The sequence below is a fragment of the Eumetopias jubatus genome, unplaced genomic scaffold, assembly GCF_037043125.1.
Source record: "Eumetopias jubatus isolate StellerSeaLion01/CBP00866 unplaced genomic scaffold, mEumJub1_p1.0 scaffold_4, whole genome shotgun sequence".
NCBI lineage: Eukaryota > Metazoa > Chordata > Mammalia > Carnivora > Otariidae > Eumetopias > Eumetopias jubatus.
In genome coordinates this window covers 16643110-16665521 of record NW_028274810.1, presented here as the reverse complement: position 1 = coordinate 16665521, position 22412 = coordinate 16643110, and the positions used below count along the sequence as shown (strand labels likewise).

At 39.9% G+C, this 22412-nt stretch overlaps 1 protein-coding gene across 3 annotated transcripts in view; it reads right to left on the bottom strand.

The window, feature by feature from the left end:
- Positions 1–22412, bottom strand: part of VAV3 (vav guanine nucleotide exchange factor 3) — a 356611-nt gene that overhangs the window by 186432 nt on the left and 147767 nt on the right. For all 3 annotated transcript variants that reach the window (XM_088022339.1, XM_088022340.1, XM_028101955.2), the window contains exons 3-5: positions 9758–9816; positions 7220–7285; positions 700–808 (exon numbers count right to left, since the gene is read on the bottom strand). In XM_088022339.1, the coding sequence (XP_087878465.1) occupies positions 700–808; positions 7220–7285; positions 9758–9816 (234 nt within the window). The remainder of the gene's footprint in view (positions 1–699; positions 809–7219; positions 7286–9757; positions 9817–22412) is intronic.

Sequence of the window (22412 nt, the reverse complement as noted above, 5' to 3'; positions counted from 1 at the left end):
AACCACCATCCAGCTTTTGTATTAAAAAAAAGACTACATTAATGAAAGCCTATGCAACTGACCATTTTTTTTTAATTATAGGTGAGAAAAAAACTCAAAGTAGTTCTTTCTGAATGTTTTAGATATTTTAATGGCAGATAAACCATTGTGGGCTCATACTGACTATGACGATATGTGAAACTAAGTTTATAAAACAGTAAAAATTCTAGGAGACTCTTTAGTAAAATGAAAGAAAAAAATACTACTTCTTCTACCCCTAACAAATACGAAGACATATTCTTTAACATATACTTAATGCTACATCAAATTTAAAGAAGATTTAACTGCTTGGTAAGAGAAGATCTCCTTTCATGATAATGTAATTTCGTGATTCGCTGGAATTCTGTTCTATTGCCACTCTGCCACTATTTAGCTGCGTGGCACATCATTTCGCTCTCAGACTTGCTTTCCTTACAAGGGAAATTCAAGGACAAGACCAGAGATTGCCTGTGGTTGTTTTGAACTGCAGAATGTCATGTCCATGTGTTTCTAAATGCAGGAAGTCAATTATATAGTTAAAAGCTAACAAAGGTAAAGAGTAAACAAAAAACTATTCCAGCAGAAGTTACGTAAATAATTATATGAATCCATCTCGCAAGGAATCACTGTCCTAATAAAATACTCAAAGTAACTCAAGACATAAGGCAAGTGGGAGCCTACGGGTTGATGTGCTTCCTCTGCTTTCATTAAGTCCTCGTAGACTTCTCCTCCTTCATCTTCCCCATAAACACAGTCATAAAGACCTTCTTCATCTTCTACGTGTGATTCGCTGAAACAAAGGGTAGGATACTCAGGTCATTGTCTGTTATGCAGTAAATGCAATAGCTACATACAGCCTCGTGGAAAATCCAGGGAAAAAATATAACAGGATTCACGGAAAGAGTCCAAGGCTTTACATTACAACTTTCTCCCTCTTAATGAGGACAAAGTCCAACAACAGAATCCACCAAGGATGGCAGTGACAGCTAACATTCACTGGGTATTTATTACATACATGCACATAAACGATCACTCTGCATACATGATCTCACATAGCTGGCCCAGGCCCAGTGTTCACTGTGTTATCAGGTAGGCATTATTATTTAGTCCATTACAGAGATAAGGATGTTAGAGAACTAAAGGTTATTTATTTGACTTGCCCACGAAAACACAGCTAGTCCGTGGCAGGTCCAGATTTAAAACTGAGTCTGTCTTACATTCTAAGTGTTCTAATCACTCTATCCTACTGCCCCCATTTCTATTTCGAGGCCTGAGACTGATCATCTATATTAATGGGTCTGATATGGGAAAGACAGGGAAGTTGGGGAGGATCTCATAGTTTATAAATGGTCTTTTAAAAGCAACAGTTTCTGCAGGGTTATTACTGCCGATATCTAATGCAATGGTTTTCCAACCATGCTTCTTCCAGCCCACTCAGAGGGTCTCCCCAAGTCCCCCATTCAGCCAGATTCTGCTATTACCTGTTTTGTCTGTATTTTGTTTACAGAAATGGTCCCAAGCCCACAAGGCATTTTTAAATACCATTTCAAATCTGCTGGCCTCCTGATAGTTGAAAACCATCCCCATTTTTAAAGCTCCCAATGAGTACATACACAGTGACTGACTGACCTACCTTTCCTAAACCCTTTATATGATATCATAAACCCATTTAGTCAAAGTAGAAATAGCTAGTTCCACCTATCACATGTTCTGTTACTACTCCTTAAGCTTTTCCTTTCAGTTCAAGACTTCTATAAATAGCCTCGATCACTAATAATCCCAATTAAGATTAATAAATTTAGGCATTTCTAAATTCAACTCCTTCAATACTGCCAGCCCTTATCATCTTTCTTAGGCCTGTGCAGATGGAACATTATAAACTGATATGCACAAAAATAAGAAAACTGTAACTGTAAATGTCACTCTACACCTTGGATCATTTTTCAAAGTAGGTTCAATCACTAGGTTGTCTTTGTTTGTCATGAAGGATTGTTTGGAAGCCTTTGACAGGAATGAACTGTATCAAACACCCAGAAGAAATAAAGGTGCCTTAAGGGAGAGTGATCTGGTAGTAACAAATGTTTCAGAGAACTATGCTCTGAGAAAAATTTGTCTTTGGGTTAGCTGTCCATCCGTTCACTCACCCAGCAGACATATACTAAGAACCTACTGAGGTCCATACTCTTTAGTGCTAAGAATGCATAGATCAAGAAGATCCGAGGACTCTCCCATAGCCCAGTGTAGAGCATAGCATGCCAACATGTAACTCTAGAAGGGCAACAGAGCAGATGAACGCAGAATGCATGAGCAAGGGAAAGAGTAACTCTGACTGAAGAACTCAGGGAAGGCTTCACAACGGATACTACAACTGAACTGGATCTTGAATATATTTATCAATTTGTTCAATAGCTATTTGCTAAACGAGTACTACTATGTTCCAAGAGATATGGCTGCAGACGAGGCAGACGCAGCTTCTGCTGTCGGAGGTGACACACACTCACTGAAAAAAGGGAAGGAACGTTCCAGACAAAGGATACCAACACTTGCAAAGGCAGAAGGTCTGGAGAGCCCAGCCACGTCAAGAGTGTTGTCCCATTCAGGTAAGTGAATGTAAGCCCCAGAGGGAAAAGCTAAAACCAACCTGTGAAAGGCAGTACACCCTGTAAGCACAACCTTACGTGGGCATTTGGAACGCAAGAGGGGGTTTTCTATCAGAGCAGAGTGGAGGCAACAAGAAGACAGTAAGCCCAGAAATGAAACCCTGCGGGTAAGAGATTTTGAGAGCCATAACTAGAGTAAAGGCAGATAAGGAAAGAAAGAGACTTCAGATACTGTGTCAGGTGCAGTCAACCAGACTTGGTAACCAGTCAGAATTAGGGAGAGGGGGGAAAGGAGTGAAGGAGGCTACTCAGCTTCCTACTCAGTAAAACTGGGCAGATGCTAAGTCATTAGGTAATTCCAGAATTACCATACTGAGGGGTTTAGGCAGGCAATCCAACCAGAGAACAGGGGGAAGTTAAACCAGTCTGAACATTTTCTATAACACATCAAAGGATAGGAAGGCTTGATGAGTCCATGAGGGAGTGGAGATAAGGAATAGCAAAGGAACAGGCTCTGCATCAGAAGAGATCCTGTTCAACAAGAAGCTAGGCTGTGAAATCCATTTCCCTGCTACCCCTAATCCCAGCTTCACCGTCTTTGACCACCACTCCCACCCCCGAAAGAACACCTCATCTTGCTGAACTATTGCTTTTGACTATTTCCCATGAGGGTAGAGGCACATGCTGTATGAATACATACAGATTTTTCTTTTACCATTGTAGGAGATATGACACTTAAAGCACAAGCAACAAGATAAAAAATAAACAAGTCAGACTGCATCAAACTAGAAAGTTTCTGCACAGCAAAAGAAACCATCAACAAGGTGAAAAGACAACATATGGAATGGGAAAAAAAAATGTTTACAAACCATCTATCTGAGAAGAGGTTAGTATCCAAAATATATAAAGGACTAATACAACTCATATAACCACAACAAAATAGCCCAATTTAAAAATGGGCAAAGGACCTGAATAGACATTTCTCCAAAGATATATGAAGGGCCAAAAGGTACATGAAAAGATGCTCAACATAACTAGTCATTAAGAAAATGAAACTTAAACCACATGAGATACCATCCCATGCCTGTTTGAATGGCCATCATCAAAAGACAAGAGATAAATCCTGGTGAGGATGTGGAGAAAAGGGACCCCTCATGCACTGTTGGTAGGACTATATATGGGTGCAGTCACTACAGAAAACAGTACGGAAGTTCCTCAAAAAATTAAAAATAGAAATATAATATGATCCAGGAATTCCACTTCTGGGAATATATCCAAAGGAAACAAAAACACTAACTCAAAATGAAATCTGCACCCTCATGTTCAGAGCAGCATTATTTACAATAACCAAGACATGGACAGAACCTACAAGTCCACTGATAGATGAATGCATAAAGAAGTTGCAGTATATACATACACAATGGAATATGATTCAGCATAAAAAAAAAATGAAATTCTACCAATTGCAATAACATGGATGCACCATGAGGGCATTATGCTGAGTAAAATAAGACCAAGAAAGACAAACACTGTGTGATCTCATTTATATGTGGGATCTAAAAAAAAAAAAAAAAAAAAAACACCTCATTGTAAAATAGATCAGATGTGGGGAGATCAGAGATGGAGGAGAGGGGGAGGGATAATTGGAAGAAGGTAGTTAAAAGGTACAAACTTCCATCAGTCAGGTAAATAAGGACTAGGGATCAAATGTATGACATGATGACCACAGCTAACACTGTTGCACGGTACACAGGAAAGTTGTTAAAACAGTAATTCTTAAGGGTTCTCATCACAAGGAGTTTTTTTTTAACCTTTTCTTCTTTCTTTTCTTTTAATTGTATCTATATCAGATGGATGTTGTGGTAATCATTTCACAATATATGAAATAAAACCATCATGCCATACTCCTTAAACTTACACAAGGATGTATGTCAGTTATTCTCAATAAAACTGGAAAAAGGTTTTTAAAAAGAATTGTAGGAGTGACACACACACGTGTGTATGCATGTGCACACTCACACACACACACACACACTCAAGATCGGGCTAAAATGCTTTGGGTTTTGTTATTCAATCCCATACTAAGGCAACTTTTCTTGCTAATAGTTTGGTCAAGACTTCCTGACCTGCATAAAATGAGTGGGCAGTGGGAGCGGCGAAGGATGACTGTGATTCTTCAGATGGCCAACAAATCAACAATAATCTACATTACTTTTTCTGTGTCTAGGTCATCTATATATGGCCATGACTAACACCCTGATCATAAAAGTAGAAAAAGCAGACACTGTGCAGCCTAGCCATCTCACACCCTCTCCATTCCATTCTGTGTCTGTTTCTCTCCATTGTGAGAACAGAATGATTCCCTCTGCAGTAGGGAGGCGGCCAGTGTTGGTTCTAAGCGCTTCCCTTGGGGTGATTTCACCCCTAAAAGTCAGACTTAAGGATATGAGCTCATAGAGATCATAACAAAGCTAAGACTGAAAATCAAAAGCAAGCACTTGTAGGAATAATACCACATTTGGACCTTCCACCACCAGATGGAGAGTTGCAGCAGGTTGCATCTCCCAGAGCATGAGCTGGTGTCTCAGAAGCCCAGGTTTCTCCAAACTTAGCCAGGGGTGCATCCTCTCAGGATTTATCCTGACATCAACACAACAAGATGAGGGAAGGCTATGAAAATTAGTAAGTATAAGTGACAATTGGTGGGGCTTAAAAAAGAACATCATAATAGCTCTAGAAGTAATAAATATTCTTTTTTAAAGATTTTATTTGAGAGAGAGAAAGGGGGGGTTAGGAGTGGGAGGAGGGGAGGAGGGGGAGGGGGAGAGAATCTCAAGCAGACTCCGTGCTGAGCATGGAGCCCAACTCGGGGCTCGATCTCACAACCCTGAGATCATGACCTGAGCCGAAATCAAGAGTCGGACACTTAACCAACTGAACCACCCAGGTGCTCCAAGAAATAATATATTCTTCCTAATATTTCAAAGGATTTGGTTATATTACCAAAACCTTACAGTCACTTTATCGAGACTGTAGCCAATTCAGTGAGACAATCAGCATCAATCTTGCTCAAGATCAGTGAGCTGCTGGAGGTTTTAAGAAGAGCTAAGAAACTATCCTTCATCCACATTTAAAACATAAAATTTCAAGGCCCATCCAAGTGCCACCTATTCTGGGACAAGCTGCTGGCCATCCTGTCAGCATTTTCCTCTGTTCTTCTACTGGAAGTTCTTGGGAGGGAGAGGAGGGCATCTCAGGGTGCTTCCAGGGGTCCATGCAGTGAGGAAGAGCCCCAGCTCTGGAGTGAGAACTGTCTGGGTTCAAATCCAAAGACTAAAATTTACTAGTTCGGTGACTTCCAGCAAGTTTCTTAGCTTTCCACAATTCAGCTTTCTCCTTCATAAATTGGGATAATAGGAACAACCTCATCATGTTGCAGTTATGACACGAGATAATGCACGTAACATGGTTAGCACAGAAACCGGCACTCAATAAGCTCGTATGAACTGACGAGATAGCTCAGGCCTGAAGCAGAATGCTGGCAAACAGGAGATGCTTGATGCAATTTTGCTTAGTCATTCAGAAAACAAATATTTACTGAGGACCTACTATATACTTAGATGCTGTGTAAATTCTAGGAAGATAGCCAAGAACAAGGTAAAGTCCCTGGCCTCACAAAGTTGACCTCCTAAAGAGGAGATGGAGACAAAGATTGTCTTGGGCAGTAGTGAGTGCCATAAAGCCACAGAGCAAGGTGAGGGGCTGGCAGCAATTTGGGTAGGGTAGTCAGAAAGGCCTCTCTGTGGAGGGACATCTACGCAAGGGCTGGAACGGTGAGGGGTCAGCCCTAAGGGAGGAAGGAGCAAGTGCAAAGGTCCTACAGCAAGAACAAGCTTGGAGTGCTGGTGGATTAGGATGGATGAATGGGAGAATCTCCACAGAACCTGCATCCCTTTTAGAGCATAATCTATGTCTTATTATAATGCTTTGCAAACATGCCTGATCTTTATCATCAGTTCCTTGAAGGGCAGGGATCATTTTTTATATTTATTTGTAATCTGCACAAGTCATTCAATCAGCAGAAGATAATCAGGTGCAAGGACCTTTTGCCTCTCCTGACTATTAAACAATAAAGCCCAGAAGGAATCTCTGTGCAAAACAAACACCATGTAATGAAACTCCCTGAGGAACTCCAGCCCACGCTCATCTTGCCTTTCCTTGAACTTACAGAGCATGCACTATCTGCCCTACATCTCCAGGGCAGATCTTGTTTCTTTGTCATTGTTCCTTAACTGTCCAATTCCAGTTTCACCCACCACCTCTAGTATGCCTTTGAGAAACTTCCAAATTTTAGTTCATTGCAGTATGTTTATTCACTCGTCAGAGGGACTGGCATGGCGTGGGGCACACAACAGGAACTAAAAGCCAGATGAGGCCCATTTTCTGGTGAAGATTTCCATCCCTAGTTTGAAGTTAACTCTTACACGTCTTAATCATTAAGCCACTTTTCCGCTTCAGAAAACTATTTTAACATCCATGGTTAAAATCCACAAAGGATGCAAACATTGGCAGTGGTTTAATTTTGAAGATGCCCAACATACTCTATTAAGTCAGGAAGGCCTTTGTAGATGTCTTCATCACTAACGCTCTCTTCTGTTGGAAAGGGCCTGGAAGAGAGAGAGGGAAAAAAAAAAAAACACAAAACAAGGATGAATAAGCAACCATTAGGCCAGGCATTTAGTTCTCACTAAATGCACAAGGTCAGCTACAGTAGTCAGATCAGTGATCATGTTTAACACAACGGCCTGGGCTCCTCCCAAAGTGCCCATCCTGTAGCGGTGCATGGGGTCCCTCAGGGACACCGTGGCACCTGCCACCCCAAATGAGCTGTAGCATACCAGCGGTTGCCGCCATCACCTGAGCAGCTATGGACATGCTCACGTGCTCATCTGCTCTGCCACGTGCCACTTACCTGCAGGCTCTGCAGCTTCCCAGCTCAGAAAACCAGCAGCTGCCCCGGTGCCCCTGCCTTGAGCACCGTCTCTCTCCACTTATGGAATCTAATCTGACTGACAAATGGTTTGGTAACAATCATCCCTGCATGACTCAGCCCACTAAATATAAAAATTATTAGAAGACCAAAATATCCGTACCCTTTTTATATGATTATTGATTCTGGCAGGCTGTTCTGCTCTGACTTCAAGATATTTAAGTTGTATTTTTTATTTTCACTTATTGGACAAATGAGTGAACCCTAAACCTTAAGGAGAGTAGGATGTTTTCTTTGTTTCCTATTAAAAGAAAAGCACTTTAATGTATCCCCTATGTCTAGCCATTGGCTTTTTTTGCCTAATGTACTAGGCACTTTTTTCATAACCCCAACATAATGCCCTAAATGCATATCTAACACAATCATAATTATACTATTATGTCAGAAGTTTTACTTACTTTATATGCAGGCAGCATGTCATGTTTCATAAAAACAAGAGGATCCATCAAAATAATAAATGAGCGCTAAGTAATTGGTAATAACTATATTCAATACATTGAAAAACAGATTTTCATATTAGTTTATGGATTAACTGAATACTTAAGACATTTAAGGAACTTACATTTTTCAAATAAATTAAAACGTGTGAGAAATGCCGAAGTTTCAAAATCTTTTTGAAATGCATTTTTTTTAAAGATTTTATTTATTTATTTGAGAGAGAGAATGAGAGATAGAGAGCACGAGAGGAAAGAGGGTCAGAGGGAGAAGCAGACTCCCCGCAGAGCAGGGAGCCCGACATGGGACTCGATCCCGGGACTCCAGGATCATGACCTGAGCCGAAGGCAGTCGCTTAACCAACTGAGCCACCCAGGCGCCCAAAATCTTTTTTTTCTTAAATAAATTCAGGCACATTTGATTATGCTTTTATACCAATGCAAGTCCATTATAGAAAAATTTGAAAATATAGATTAGAATATTAAAAAGGAAAAGAAAACCTTCTAATGTATATCCTTTCAGAATCAAAAATACATAAATACATAAAAATAGCATCAGCCTACTTCAAAATCTGTTTACAAATAACGACATAAAATATATATTAATATGAAAAGATGAATCACGTAGAGCAAATTATAAGGTGTGAAACACGTAATCCAGCCTAGAGATTACTTCTGTAGAAAGCTGCCAAATTCATAGCCCATTTCCAAGAACCGGTCTGCAGGGTATCCTCCCTGGGGTCACTGTGCTTTGTATGCCAGGAATGGGCTGCCTGGCCACTGCCAATCAGTCCTCTAAGAGGTGCTTATATCCTCTCCCTTAAAATCTGAATGTGAGCTAGACACAGAAAAATGGCATCAACAGAGGGAGAGACACAGCATCACAAAACCCCATAATGGCTGGAGACTAAAGTATGGTGCTCTGTGGAAACGAGATAAAAAATAAAATCCATTCGATTTCCATGCAGCCTAGCTGGGTGGCTATTGAAACTGTTTCTCTGTATTTCTGATGTTACTAATAATACAAACTTCTGACTGATCTAACTTGAGTATGTGGGGTTTTAAACAGGAAAAAGCCCAACATGACATACATGTCTACATTTATTTCCATGCTTGCTGACTGCATAATACTCCACAGCATGGAGATGTCATAATTCGTTTAACCAATTTACTTCCAAGTTTTGCATTTAGGACCAATCCTTCAACTCACATCCTTGTACACATATCATTTTATACTTGTCTGATTACTTTTTAAACTCCTAAAGTTGTGAGTTCTTGCTATGGACTATAGGAAATAAATGTACTATGACAACTTGTCAAGTGTTTATTTACTTAAGCATTTGTGTTTATTTTGATGAATCATATGTAATGAAATGAAATGTTGGAGGAATTTAAGAAAACAAAGTACCCTGTCGGTAACAGCCAGCAGTGAATTGAGAATGATGTTTAGCCAATGTGTCTTATTCACTCTACAAATAAGTTCTTACTTGCTCAATTAATTTCAAATGTGTACTAGGTACTTTACATCAGGTACTGTACTTGCATGAATGAGACGTGGTCCCTGCATGCAAAGTGCTTTACAAACAATAACCATTCAATAAATAACCACTACAATAAAGGAACAGAACACATGAACCACAGAGAAACAAGCTTACCTGATTCCTGTGGCCAACGCTATAGGTGTGCGAGAAAGTCGTGATAGTGTTTCTATAACCTGAGAGAAAAGGAAAAGTGTTAGTTGGACAGGTATTTCAGAAAAGATACGAACTTTTTTTTGAAAATAGTCTTACAATCTAATATTAACAACGGCAGCAGAAACCTAAATTTGCAGATGCCAACAAAGTACAGAATGGGAAGAGCTGTTTCTGAAAATTATAAACACCTGGGTTATAATCCTGTCCCTTCTTTAACTTTGAAACTCTAAGCAGATTACCAAGCATCTGGTTTGCCATTTCTTTATCATTAAAGCAAGGAGTTAGATGGGGTAATACTAAAGGTCTTCTATCTTCACTTCCACAAAATCAGAAAGGTCTTGTACCTTCACTTCTACAAAATCAGAAAGGTCTTGTAAAACTGTGCCATCTAAAACAGTAGCCACTGGCCACACAAGGCTATCTAAATTTAATTAAAATTTAAAAAACAAGGGCGCCTGGGTGGCTCAGTCGTTAAGCGTCCGCCTTCGGCTCAGGTCATGATCCCAGAGTCCTGGGATCGAGTCCCACATTGGGCTCCCTGCTCCGCGGGAAGCCTGCTTCTCCCTCTCCTACTCCCCCTGCTTGTGTTCCTGCTCTTGCTATGTCTCTCCTGTCAAATAAATAAATAAAATAAATAAATAAATAAAATAAAATTTAAAAAACAAAAGATTAAGTTTCTTAGTTGTGCTAACCATATTTCAAGTGCTCAGTAGCTGTATGTGGCTACTGTATTGCACTACCCAGACATCAAACATTTGCATCATCCCAGAAGTTCCCACGGAGCAGCACTGCTGTATAGCTTAAGTGGTTTAGAATGTGGGCTCCTGAGCCCGACCACAGTTCAAATCCTGGCGTTACCTCTCATTAGCCATACAACCTCAAGCAAACTACTTAGGTTCCCTGGGCTTTGGTTTTCTCATCTGGATACTGCCTATAATCATGGTTAGCTTATTCATAATCATTCATTATAGGAATTAAAAAGATAATACATGAAAAGTATTTACATGATAGCTATTCTTTATAATTGCCAACTTTAAGAAAATTACCTTATTGTAATTCTGAGTATTTGCAGAAAAAGTTTCCTAAACCCTTATCTGAATGTATTTTAAAGATTCCTTATGAAGACTTTGGTACCTGCGCCCTGCTATAGTTTTAGCTTTAGAATCTAGAGATTTTGGTAAGATTTCCTTACCACTTTTACCACTAAGATAATCTCTCTCAAAGACTTAGTGAGGAACCCAAAGAGATAAAGTATACTTTTCTCATGAAGCCTGCTTCTACGGTAACAGGTATGATCTGTCCTAACTCTCCAAACTAAACAAAACTTAAAGAGGTTCTATAAGGATTACTCAGAATTGGAGGGTGGGGGGAAGGCAAAAATCTCTGAGCTGAGGTAATCTAATTTCACAGTTCAAACGTGGAAATCTAATAGCGAGGTCTCCAGTACTCCACAGAAGTCAAATACGGGTATTAGCCACACACATACCTACCTCTTGCCTACTTCAGGAGGTGGTACATTGCTGAAGTTATAAACATACAGCTCTGGAGCAAGAATATCTAGCTGAGCCTTGGCTCATCAGATTTCAGCTAAGCTCACCTTTACTAGCATCTATAAAATGTGGCTAACAACAACTAACTACCAGCCTCATGGAGTTACTGAAAGAATTAAATGAGATAATGCCCGTCAAATGCTTAACTCAATAAATGTAAACTTTCATCATATAAAATTATCATTATATAAAATAAATAAAATAAAATTTAATTGAAAGACTATGCAATTTCTTCCTGGTTTCATCTTGTTGAACATTTGATATAAAATCAAGTACACAACCACCCAGATAAAACTAGGTATCAATTAATTCCCCATCATAAAGATAAAAGTATCTTCAGTGAGTCTGTAAATTTAGAAGATCATGAGTGAATAACAAGTTTATCAAAATACACTGATTCAAAATAAAAATAACCATTTGCTAAAATTCCAAAATTATGCATAACTGAGAGAAACGTCTAGCTTTTGGAAGATTCTGGAATAATTCGCGGAGTATTTAGACTCATGAATTAATGGTATTGTTAAATTTCAGCATCAGCCTTATCCTGACGTTTGCTGTTTTAAATCTGTAGGGTGAAATCTGTTTCTATTTTATACAATGGTCCCAGCATTGCCATTACTAAGAAGAAAAATAGCAATAACTTTAGTATTACATATTTTACTACTATGATGTATTTTACTACTGCTATTTTATACTTTAATAGAAATGTATTTTATTCCTGGGGATGTTATCTGTAAAACTATGATGCATCTAAAGATAAGAATGTATCTTGTGTTTCTTTTCCACCAACAATTAGAACTACTTACAACCCATCCCCACCCAAAAAAGATTGCAGTTTGCTTTTTTGTACAATTGTCCACCAGAGGGAGCAAGAAGATAGCATATCACTTCAGTCCTACATTAAATGTGTCTATAAAGTACAAACATTTCTGAAAAATCAACAAGATGAAACAACTCCTATTATTTATTTAAAACTATTACTTATTACCATTCAGTAATAGAAAAATAATGAAGGTGAGAAGGAAGGAAGAAAAATACGTAGCATGTCTTAAAGTGAATCTTCCAGGACCATCTCTCAGTTTTGCGTCTATCTGATTGTACATCAAGTCCATCCATTAAGTCTAAGTTTAGCCAAAGCAAATAAGTCAATGTAGTGTTTTTAGAACAGTGTGTATCCTATAAAGGTGGAGCATATCCGGATTTGGAATAGACAAGTACACAAATTAACGCCAGATTCTCCAGACATGAGAAACCTGTATTCAAGAATATTTACAAAAGAAAATATCCCCAAGGACAGCAAAAAAAGACTATTTTCCCTGAAATGTATTAATTTCTAAATTGTTACCTCAACATTCTATGAAATTACGGACATGAACTCTCTCAAAAGGGTAACTGGTCAGAACATTTGCAAGTTAATAGGCTAACAACCAAATACTAAATCCACATTACAGATATTTTTCTTGACCCACATCTACCCCTTGCTTAATAAGAAGCAGCATTTGTAAAGACATGAAAATATTTCCAGATAATATAAATAACAGTTACTGTGGGAGGAAGGTGGAAGAGGTAAGTGGGGTTCCTGTACACTTGCTTTTTAGAAGGGGGGCATTAGATCCCAGAATCTATGAAGGATCATTGACAAAGTTTAAAAAGATACCCAAGTCAAAACTGTATTTTTAGAAGATCACTCAGCACAGTGAAGGACAGACAGGGCTGAGAGGGCATGGGATAGAGACAAGTGGTCAGGAGACCTACTAGGGGGTTTTCTCAGTTGTCGAGGTGAGACATGAGAAGTCTAAGCCAGCAGCGGTAGAGATAGAGGAGAAGTGAAAATGTGAGAAGTATTTAGGCATAGTGGCTGATGCACTGTGATGGCAAAGTGAAGAAGAACCCAGGGCAACCTGGGCAAACTTTTAAGTAAAGCATGGAGGTGGCCAGATCCAATGCCGGCTACTGGAATGCTCCTGAGCAGGACGCTCTCATTCTGTGTCCCTCTCCATGGCTGCCATGTACATCCTGAATTCGGACAGGCCATTCCCTCCACCAGAGCCTTCTCAGACTTCTCCCACTCCAGTCTGGGTCCTTTGTTTTCCCATAGGACGGACATAACTCTGCCTTCATACCTATCACCTCATTTAAAAATTTGCTGTTTAAAATATCTGAAAAGGATTCATGTTTATTTTGTCAAATTGAAAGAACACAGTAATACACAGAAGTTGTCCCCTCCACACACACACCTTCTGCCTAAAGGAGACCAGAGCTAAAAATCTGGTGTGACTCTTGCATAAACTTGTTCCCCTTTCTTCATGATTGTTATTTTAGGTACTATGTTTCTATGATACAGATTTTTCCACAACATGAGTTTGTCATCTAACAATATATCCCAGACAGTTGTCAGCACATGCAGATTTACTTCACCTTAATGCTGTACAACATTCAAGGGTATGTATATAACAATGATTTAACCATTCTCCTGCCAACGAGCTTTTTCAACATTTTGCTACTAGAACAAGGTTGAAATTACCATCCTTGCCAATTATCTTTTCATCCGTGTCTAGGTATTTCTATAGGAAAGATTCTCAGATGGGATGAAGAGGGCAAAAGTATGACCATTGCTCTTTGAAAACTTTTTACAAATCTATACTCCCCTGAAGAGTGTATTAAGAACATAACAAGGCATTCTAATGACCTGTTTACTGACTTCCCCATCCAACAATGAAAAACACCTCAAGGGCAGGGAACTCCAACTGCTTCTTCCCTCTTTTTTCTTACCACCTAGCTCATAACCAGAGTCGTAACAACCACTTAACACAAAAATATTTGTTGCTCAAACAAATGAATAATACTTACCTTGCAAAATTGTTGTGAGGATTGAGGATCATATATGTAAAGATATGTAAAGAGCTTAGCCTGGCACAAGCAGGGAATGAATGAATAATTGAAGAAGGAGCCCATTATCAAAATTAAATATTAAATATGAGAAAGAATTACCTATCTCCTCAAATCTAGAAACAGTATACATAGTGACTATCCCCCTCCATCAAATTTTCCCCCCAAAGGTGATAATTTAGTTTAAGCGCTTTATTTTTACCATCCCCATTAGTCAGTTAAAAAGTCATAAGTTTCCAAAAAAAGAACTGTACACTAATAAAGCTACACATTTTAACCATTCTCTTTATGAGACCTTCTAGAAAATTCTACTTTCTACTTATCCAGCACATTCATGCTGTTGATAATGTAATTTGTAATTAAAACAAGTCATCCATGCAGAAGCAGTATGTTACAGCTACTTCTACATTCCTGAGTTAAGGAAGCTATGGCCATAAACAATAACAGCAGAGAACCATTGGGATTAGCACACAGGTCTGCCAACAAGTGCTAATTAATTGTGGATTTATCTCCTTGAGTTCTCTATCCTGAAGTTTTACCTCTTAGTCCTCTCCCTGATCCAATGGAAAGGCTATTAATAAGTTTCATGAACAAGGAGCTGAATTCAATAGGAGTTCCTTGCGAAGTGACCTTAAAGGGAGGTGGGCTCTGCAAGGCAATCCGGGTGCTGTGGGCTTGAATCCTAAGTGCAAGACAAGCTTAGTAGTTCAAGAAAGCATTGCAGCAACACAGCATGAAGTTACCATCCAGCACCTGAAGCTAGAGGCAGGGATGCCACATAATGGTTCTTGCAGGCTCAGAGCAAGTGCCCCATGTGGTCATGGAGGAAAAATCCAGGCCCCCGAGGATACAACTCAGATGTGGCCTGGGAGTGACGGACTGAGTAATTCTAGAAGCACAGGCTTCTAGACTTCATCAGGTGCAACCCAGAGGCATCCCAGAGACCTTGTATTATCCAGGCACCCCAGACACCAGACTCTCAGATGAAGAAGCCTAATTCTAAACCCAACCAGATGGTGACTATCAGACTAACAATATTTTTTACCTGAAGTCTCCTAAGAAATCAAGAGAACTCATTATCTTCATTTTCTTTGCAATTCTAATTTCACACAGTAAATTACCCCATTAAGATACACTGCAGCTTAATGTCATTTCCAGCAGCACGTTTGAGATCCTTCCTAAAACACTTGGTTGTTGCTTTGAATATTGTAGGATACTGCTGGAAAATGTCCCTAGCACCTCCCCTATGGGCAAAGCAAAGGAGTACAGCCAGATAAGACACACTAAACAGTATTTCTGTATCAAGAATATTATGAACCATGAGAAACGAACTTGCATTGTCAAAAGAGGTGACTATCTACACAGGTTAAATGGGTCTAAGTTATATATAGTTTGTGCAGGCCTTGATGATGATCATAAAAGTAAGGATTATTCTATACTTACTGTTTCAAAACTTCAAAACTAAAGCCCTACAGAAAAAAAAAGAACCTCCCTTTAGGAAAATCATATACTGGACTGGTTAGGGGCACAAGCTTAAGACTCAGATTTTCTGGATTCAAATCTCAGCTCCTCCTCTCAATAGTTGGGTAACCACGGGAGTTAAGTAGATGCTCTGTGCCTTAGGTCCTTTACCCCTGTATCTTTATCTATAAAATGCATATAAAAGTATGTTCCATACTTCTGCTATTTCCTAATGCCATTGTGGTCACCATCCTCATTGGTAAAATAAGATTTGGTCCTTGCAAAGCACTTCAGAAAGTAAAATGTGAGATGTCCACCTCAAGTTAGCACCAAATATAAAACAAAGCTTTCCAATGACTGTGCATACATCTAGTAAGTTAGGTTGTACCTCTATTCAAGCACATGATGGCCAGTGTTTGCTAATACTCGTCAATGGTCAATAAGCTTATCTAATTATAGCATGATGTTAAAAAAAAATGAGGATTGTGGATGGTAAACATTTTTCCTTATTCATTTTCTGCTCTCATGTAATTAATTTTCGATGTAAATATTCAGAAAACAAAACCTCCCATCCTACAAAAGTATTTCTAAGAGCCCAAAAACAATCACACTTGACCTTTCTAAAGCAAATGTTAAAAAAAAGTCCCATGCCGAGTCAACTCATCAAGATAACATATAATAACCATAATCTATACAGTTCACATAGAATTCAAAAAGTTCTAAGAAATGACAGTACAAAGGAATGGGCTCAGAGAAGCTTTAGCATACATCTCCCCACAAATCTCTATCACCTCACACCTCACTGCCTTGAATAAATACAAAAATCTACGTAAGTGGACTGTCATTTAATAGCAATTTCGAGACAAGTCCTTTAGCTAAACCTCACACCCAGCCATAGGGCTACATCTCCCAACTCCATATACAGAAATTTTAAAGCCACCACATTTTATTCAGGGGTTCTTAATTATTTTAAGCCATAATTCCCTTTGAAGGTATGTTGAAAGCCCTTGGCCTTTTCCTCAAGGAGGGGGGACCTATATGTATCTGTATATATATTAATACACACATATCTAAGTATACATAATTCTGCATTTTGTCTCAAGAAATCCAGGGACCTCTTAAAGACCATTCATGGATTTCCTAGATTCCTGTTCAATCTCCTTTGCCTATAAGGAAGCCAAGGTCCAGCAAAATTAACTAGCTTGCTTAGGGTCAAAGAACCAATAGCAGAATTGGTGTCATAACCTAGGTCCCCTCTCTTCTGTCCAGACTGTTACTCTTTCTACTTCACCACCCTGTATATAAATCTCCTGCATTTACTCGGTGAACATCTACTGAACAGGCACTAGGGGCTAGATATACCTGATATATTCCACATGGCAAAGGTAACAAAATGGAGAGATTACATACTTCCTCCTCTCAAAAAACCCACTACTCCTGGGAAAGAACATACAGGCAGTAAGCAAAACCACAGACCTGGTATTACAAAGAACAGCTGCAGCCCAGGAAAGAGAGCCAGGCCAGCTGTCCCCCTCAACCTGAAGGATAGACACGGAAGGCTCAAAAGGCTTTTTAGAAAAGGTGACCCTGGAATACATCTTGAGAGGCAATGGGGAATTTCCCAGACTCTTTGTCTGCAGGTTAATAGAGGTCTGATGGATGAGAATTACCACCCTTTGACCCACCCCCTCCACCATCGCCTACTCCAATGAGAACACTTTCCTATTCTGAGCAGATTCACTTGCACCTTACTGTCTGAGAAGCTTTTTGTAATTGCCATTTCCTCAATAATATTTTTTCTTACAATGGGTATTTTGCAGGTTCCAGGAGATGATGTCACTAAGCAAATTTTTTCTAGACAAAATGGACCTACACTTGTCTTGTGATCCATTTCCACACCACCATGATCTTGCTGTCTCTGTGCTCTGCCTCTCAGACCCCACACAGAGCACCCTTCCTTCAAACCTGCTTTTCCTCCTTTTGCCCGGTGAGCCCACAGTCTCACTCCTCTCCCTTTTCTGGATAGACACTGGGAAAACCTTCTAGACTTGGACTCCTACGTCACACCACAGATCTAAATCCTATCATCCCCTCCATTTACACCTCTCTCGGATCAAACTCCTTCTTTCTTCCCTGTCTCTGGCTTAGCCCAAACTTTCTCTATTTCTTACCTGAATTACTGGAACAGCCTTCCAATCTGTCTCCAAGCCCCCAGGTTCATACCCCTCAAACTCATCTTCTACTTGGCTATCAAAGAGGCCGTCTGACGATTCACAACTGTCACGTCCATCACACCACCACCACCTCTATGTCCACCTTAAAATTCTTAAATGTTACCTCTCAGGAAGAGAAGACATTACCAGCACACTCAGGAGTCTCCAGATCTGATCCACTCCTTGTCCCCTTCCAGCCTCCCCACTCTGCTCCCCACACCTCCCATGTCCAGCCCTGCCCAACCTCTTGGTTGTGCTCAAAAGAGATTCTGGAACCATTCATATAAACCCTACCAGAGCATAAAATTCATGTTACTATAATTCACAGATGGTGTCAAAATAAAATATTTATATTTATTTTATTAAAAAATAAAAATATTTATACTAAAGAACAGGCAGAAAAAGGCAAACTGACACCAGCACTGTTCATTTTTTCACACCAAGTAAAAGGGGTTGTAAGTAAGTTTTCACAGACCCTGTTTGAACCATCTCCTGGCTCCGAGTACCAGAGATGAAACCTGGGGTTCATCAGCGCAGAGTTAGCTGTCCGGAAGCACAATATTTAGTTAGAAACCAGAACGCAAATAGATAGTTACTGCTTCTCTGAAGCTTACACCAGTGTGTTAGGGTATGTTGAACTTAATAGGCAATTAGTAAAGAATTCAATTATTTGTACACAACTGTAAAAGAAATGCTTTAGTTTTGAAAATGTGACTATATTTGCAAATGATTCCCTGCCTTTATGCACAGCAGAGATATAATCTACAAAGACTATGGGGCCATTTTAATGTTCACCACAAAGCATGGGACTTTCACGGTGGGCCCTGCAGGTAGACACTGATTACTCTCCATCCCGTCACAGGAAGGACTCTGGCAGAGCAGCCGTGTCTTGCCAGCTCCCTGGGAGCCCTTGGTGCATTCACAGAACTCACGTTAAACAGACACATCCTATGTGTTCACATCAGGCCAGAGGAGAAGTTGTTTATGTGATCTGAAATATGCAGAGGAGTTCTATGTGACTTAAGGGACTTGGAAAATAGAATGAATTTTCAAAGCTGCTCACAAATCATACAGCGGGGTCAAAGTCAACACATTTTCCACACTCGGTGCCGTTTCAAAGTCATGCAACTCTCCTGCAAACATCTCCACTGCCCGAATGCTGCCCACGTGGCTTTTACCACTTTAAAGGAGGAAATTGCTGAGTCCAGGAACAAAAAGGCAGGGCCAGAATGACAGCATTTGACAGTGAAGAAGAACACATCCCTTGTGCTGGTCCCAGCCCAGAACTGCTCACAGAGAATAATGACAGGTCTGCAAGGTATTCTCATATTTCAAATAACCTAAGAGAAATGACACCTTTGCCTACAAGACTGGGAGAATAAAATGACACTCCTTACCTGTCTCTTTGTTCTGGCTGGCTTGGTAACACGGGTCACATTTCATACTTCTTGGAAGTTCAGTGAGCTTGAACAATTAAAAAGCAGGTAAACTAATTCTTCACTATGTAAGAAATCGAGTTTCTAGAACCAGCACTGGCTGACAGAAACATATTAACCACATACATGACTCTAAAATTCTAAGAAGCCACATTAGAAAACAAAAAGAAACAGGTGAAGTTAATTTTGATCATATATTTTATTTAGTTCATTATATCTATAATTTATCATTTCACTATGTAATCAAAATAGAAATCAAAACATTTTATAATTTTTTTAATACTAAATCTTCAAAATCTGGTGTGTACTTTACAATTGCAGCTCACCTAATTCAGAGTTGGCACATTTCAAATGCTCAATAGCCACATGTGGTTAAGGGCTACCAGAGGGGACAGCAGAAGTCTGGAGAGAACCCTTTGGAGCACTCAGGGTATGGCAGAAAATAGATCCATCGTGAAGGGAAGACTGCACCAAACCCCTCATTTTACAGATGGAGATGGTAGTTTAAGAGTGACACGGCACCAAAGACCTCACAACTTGATGTGGCCTAAGAGCCAGTGCCTATACGTCTAGATGCCCATGGCCCTTTCCAGTGGAAGCAGAAGCTGAAGAGACCCTGAAAAGGGAGTAGAGAGCCCTGTGGCGAGGAAGAAACCACCACACACACAGGCCTTTTCTACTTCACACACCCCCACTGTCTATACACATCACTTATGTGACTGTTCTCAGTCAATCTGATGGCCACCCATGAGGACATTCATTCCCTGTCACATGCCGGGCTTGGCCCTGAGGACACTCACTGGATGAGTATGAAATAGGGTTGAAGAGGCAAGCGGGAGGCAGACAGCTTCAAGTGCCTGGCTAGGGAGTCTGCCTTTATTATTTATATGGGGAGTCAGCAAAGATCTGTGAGCTGGAGGATGAACTGTCAAGAAGCTGTATGTTAAGAATACTAATCTGGTGGCTGCATAAGAGAGCTCAGAGGAAGGAGCCTAAACCTAGGAAGTTGTTTTAACAATAGCCTTGCTGTGAATTGATTTTAGGGAGAGAAAAGGATTTAACAAGCATTATGAAGAAGAGATAAACCCAACTGGAACACTACTGGATACACCAAATCCCAGAGGCACAGGTGTCACTTGAGCAAACTTCAGGAAATCTGATATGACCCTAGTTCACTACAGTGTAGACAATGCACTAAAGAGAGGATCAAATCCAGGCATCATTTACAAATGTGATTCCGTCCCAGTGGGGACCAATGATAGCTCTGGTTGACAACCAGAGAACCTCAGATCCATTTGACTGGGAGAGCTCACTGGAGGGCTGCCGACCTGTGCTAGACTGGATCCACAAATCCGAAACTGGCCCATGAGTAGTCCGGTTTCCTACTGAGTGATTGCAACTATTTGTGGTGCATGTGTGCATACATGTGTGTGCACATGCACATTGTACCACACGTGGATCAGCACTTAGATAAGGTTTTTATGGAAATACATTCGATTCATAGTTTTTTTTCCCTTCATGTTGCTTTTCTACTTTTCAGGCTTTGCTGAGGATCATGCACAATCATGATACATTAAGTTTTCCTTCTCACTTAAATGATACTGATTTTAATCAGCTTTTTCAAATTCACTTGCATTATATGATTTAAGACAAAAGCTTATCTTTTATTTTTATTATTTAATTTCACCCTGAGGTCACTTCCTTCTTTCATGCCAAGTACTTGCTGATGTTCTCTTCAGGAGTAACGTTAGTTGAATTTCTTAGTTATTTTTGAAGCAGTGTAATTATCTGTTGCTTTAGGCCTCTGTAACCTGTGGCCTTTAGATCTTGAAAAGGATTTGACCTTGAGAGTCCCAGAAGACTTCTTTTGCCAGAACTTGGATATTTTGCAATGAGCAAGGAGTACTTTTTGGTCATTAGCTCCTCTGAGTACAAGTGGTTAATCCAAGATAATCTGAATGTCCCCCAGGGTCTAGTACTTATCAGAGAGAATAATCAAAGGCTGTAGAAATGTAGATCAGCCCAAATGGGCACAATGACCCCAGTGAGTGTATGGTGCCACATTCTGATGGTCCTGGTTCCCAGTTTTTTTCTCTGACACACTTTATTGTTTCACATTTTGTCTCAGGTTAACCTCGGATGAAGTATTTCACCTGGAAGAATGGGCACAGTTCACTTATATGGCAAAAACAGAGGGAAAAATAAAGTCACCAAAGTTCCAAACTCTTCATCAGAGATATCTAGGGAGTCATCAGCTACCTCTGCAGAAGCTGCTTCTCAGATACACTTTTCAACCAACCTTTGAAAAACACAGACATTGAAAGGACCAGATGCACATTGCCTAGCCGCCAGTGGATGCTTGGTTTCATTTGCAAAGCCAATTTGCCTTCTGGCACTCTCCAGGAAAGGAGAACTCCTGAATGAGAAAATATTTGTGTACAGATGAAATTACCATGATAACTCATGTCTAAATAACTTAGTAAATTATGGTCTTTAAACCCTTGCCATGACAGCATCCTTCATGACCCACTGTGCTACATCAAAATCCCTATGGCACATTAAGTAATAAAATTCCTTAGGGAGAATCAGGCCAGATCTACTTTAATATTGGCTTCTGTGCAATGACAGGTCTAATAATATTTCTGTTTTGATACTGTTTTTTTATCTTCCTTCCCAAACACCACCTCCCCGCCGCAAAATAAATACCCTGTCAAAATATAACATATTTAAGAAGTTTTAAAATGTAGATGATCTTTCAAGGTTATTTTCCCCAGAGAATACTTGACAGCAACCTGAATTAAGAGAATAAAACCTTACAGTGGCAGCTGAGACTCAAACATTTATATCCAGTTGTAAAAATATGCTTAAGTGGGACACCCGGGTGGCTCAGTCGGTTAAGCGGCTGCCTTCAGCTCAGGTCATCATCCCAGGGTCCTTGGGATAGAGCCCCACATCAGGGTCCCTGCTCCCTACCCCCACCTGTGCTCTATCTCAATAAATAAAATCTTAAAAAAAAAATGTGCCTAAGTCATGAGTCTTTCACTGCTGTATAGAGAGAGGGAACCGG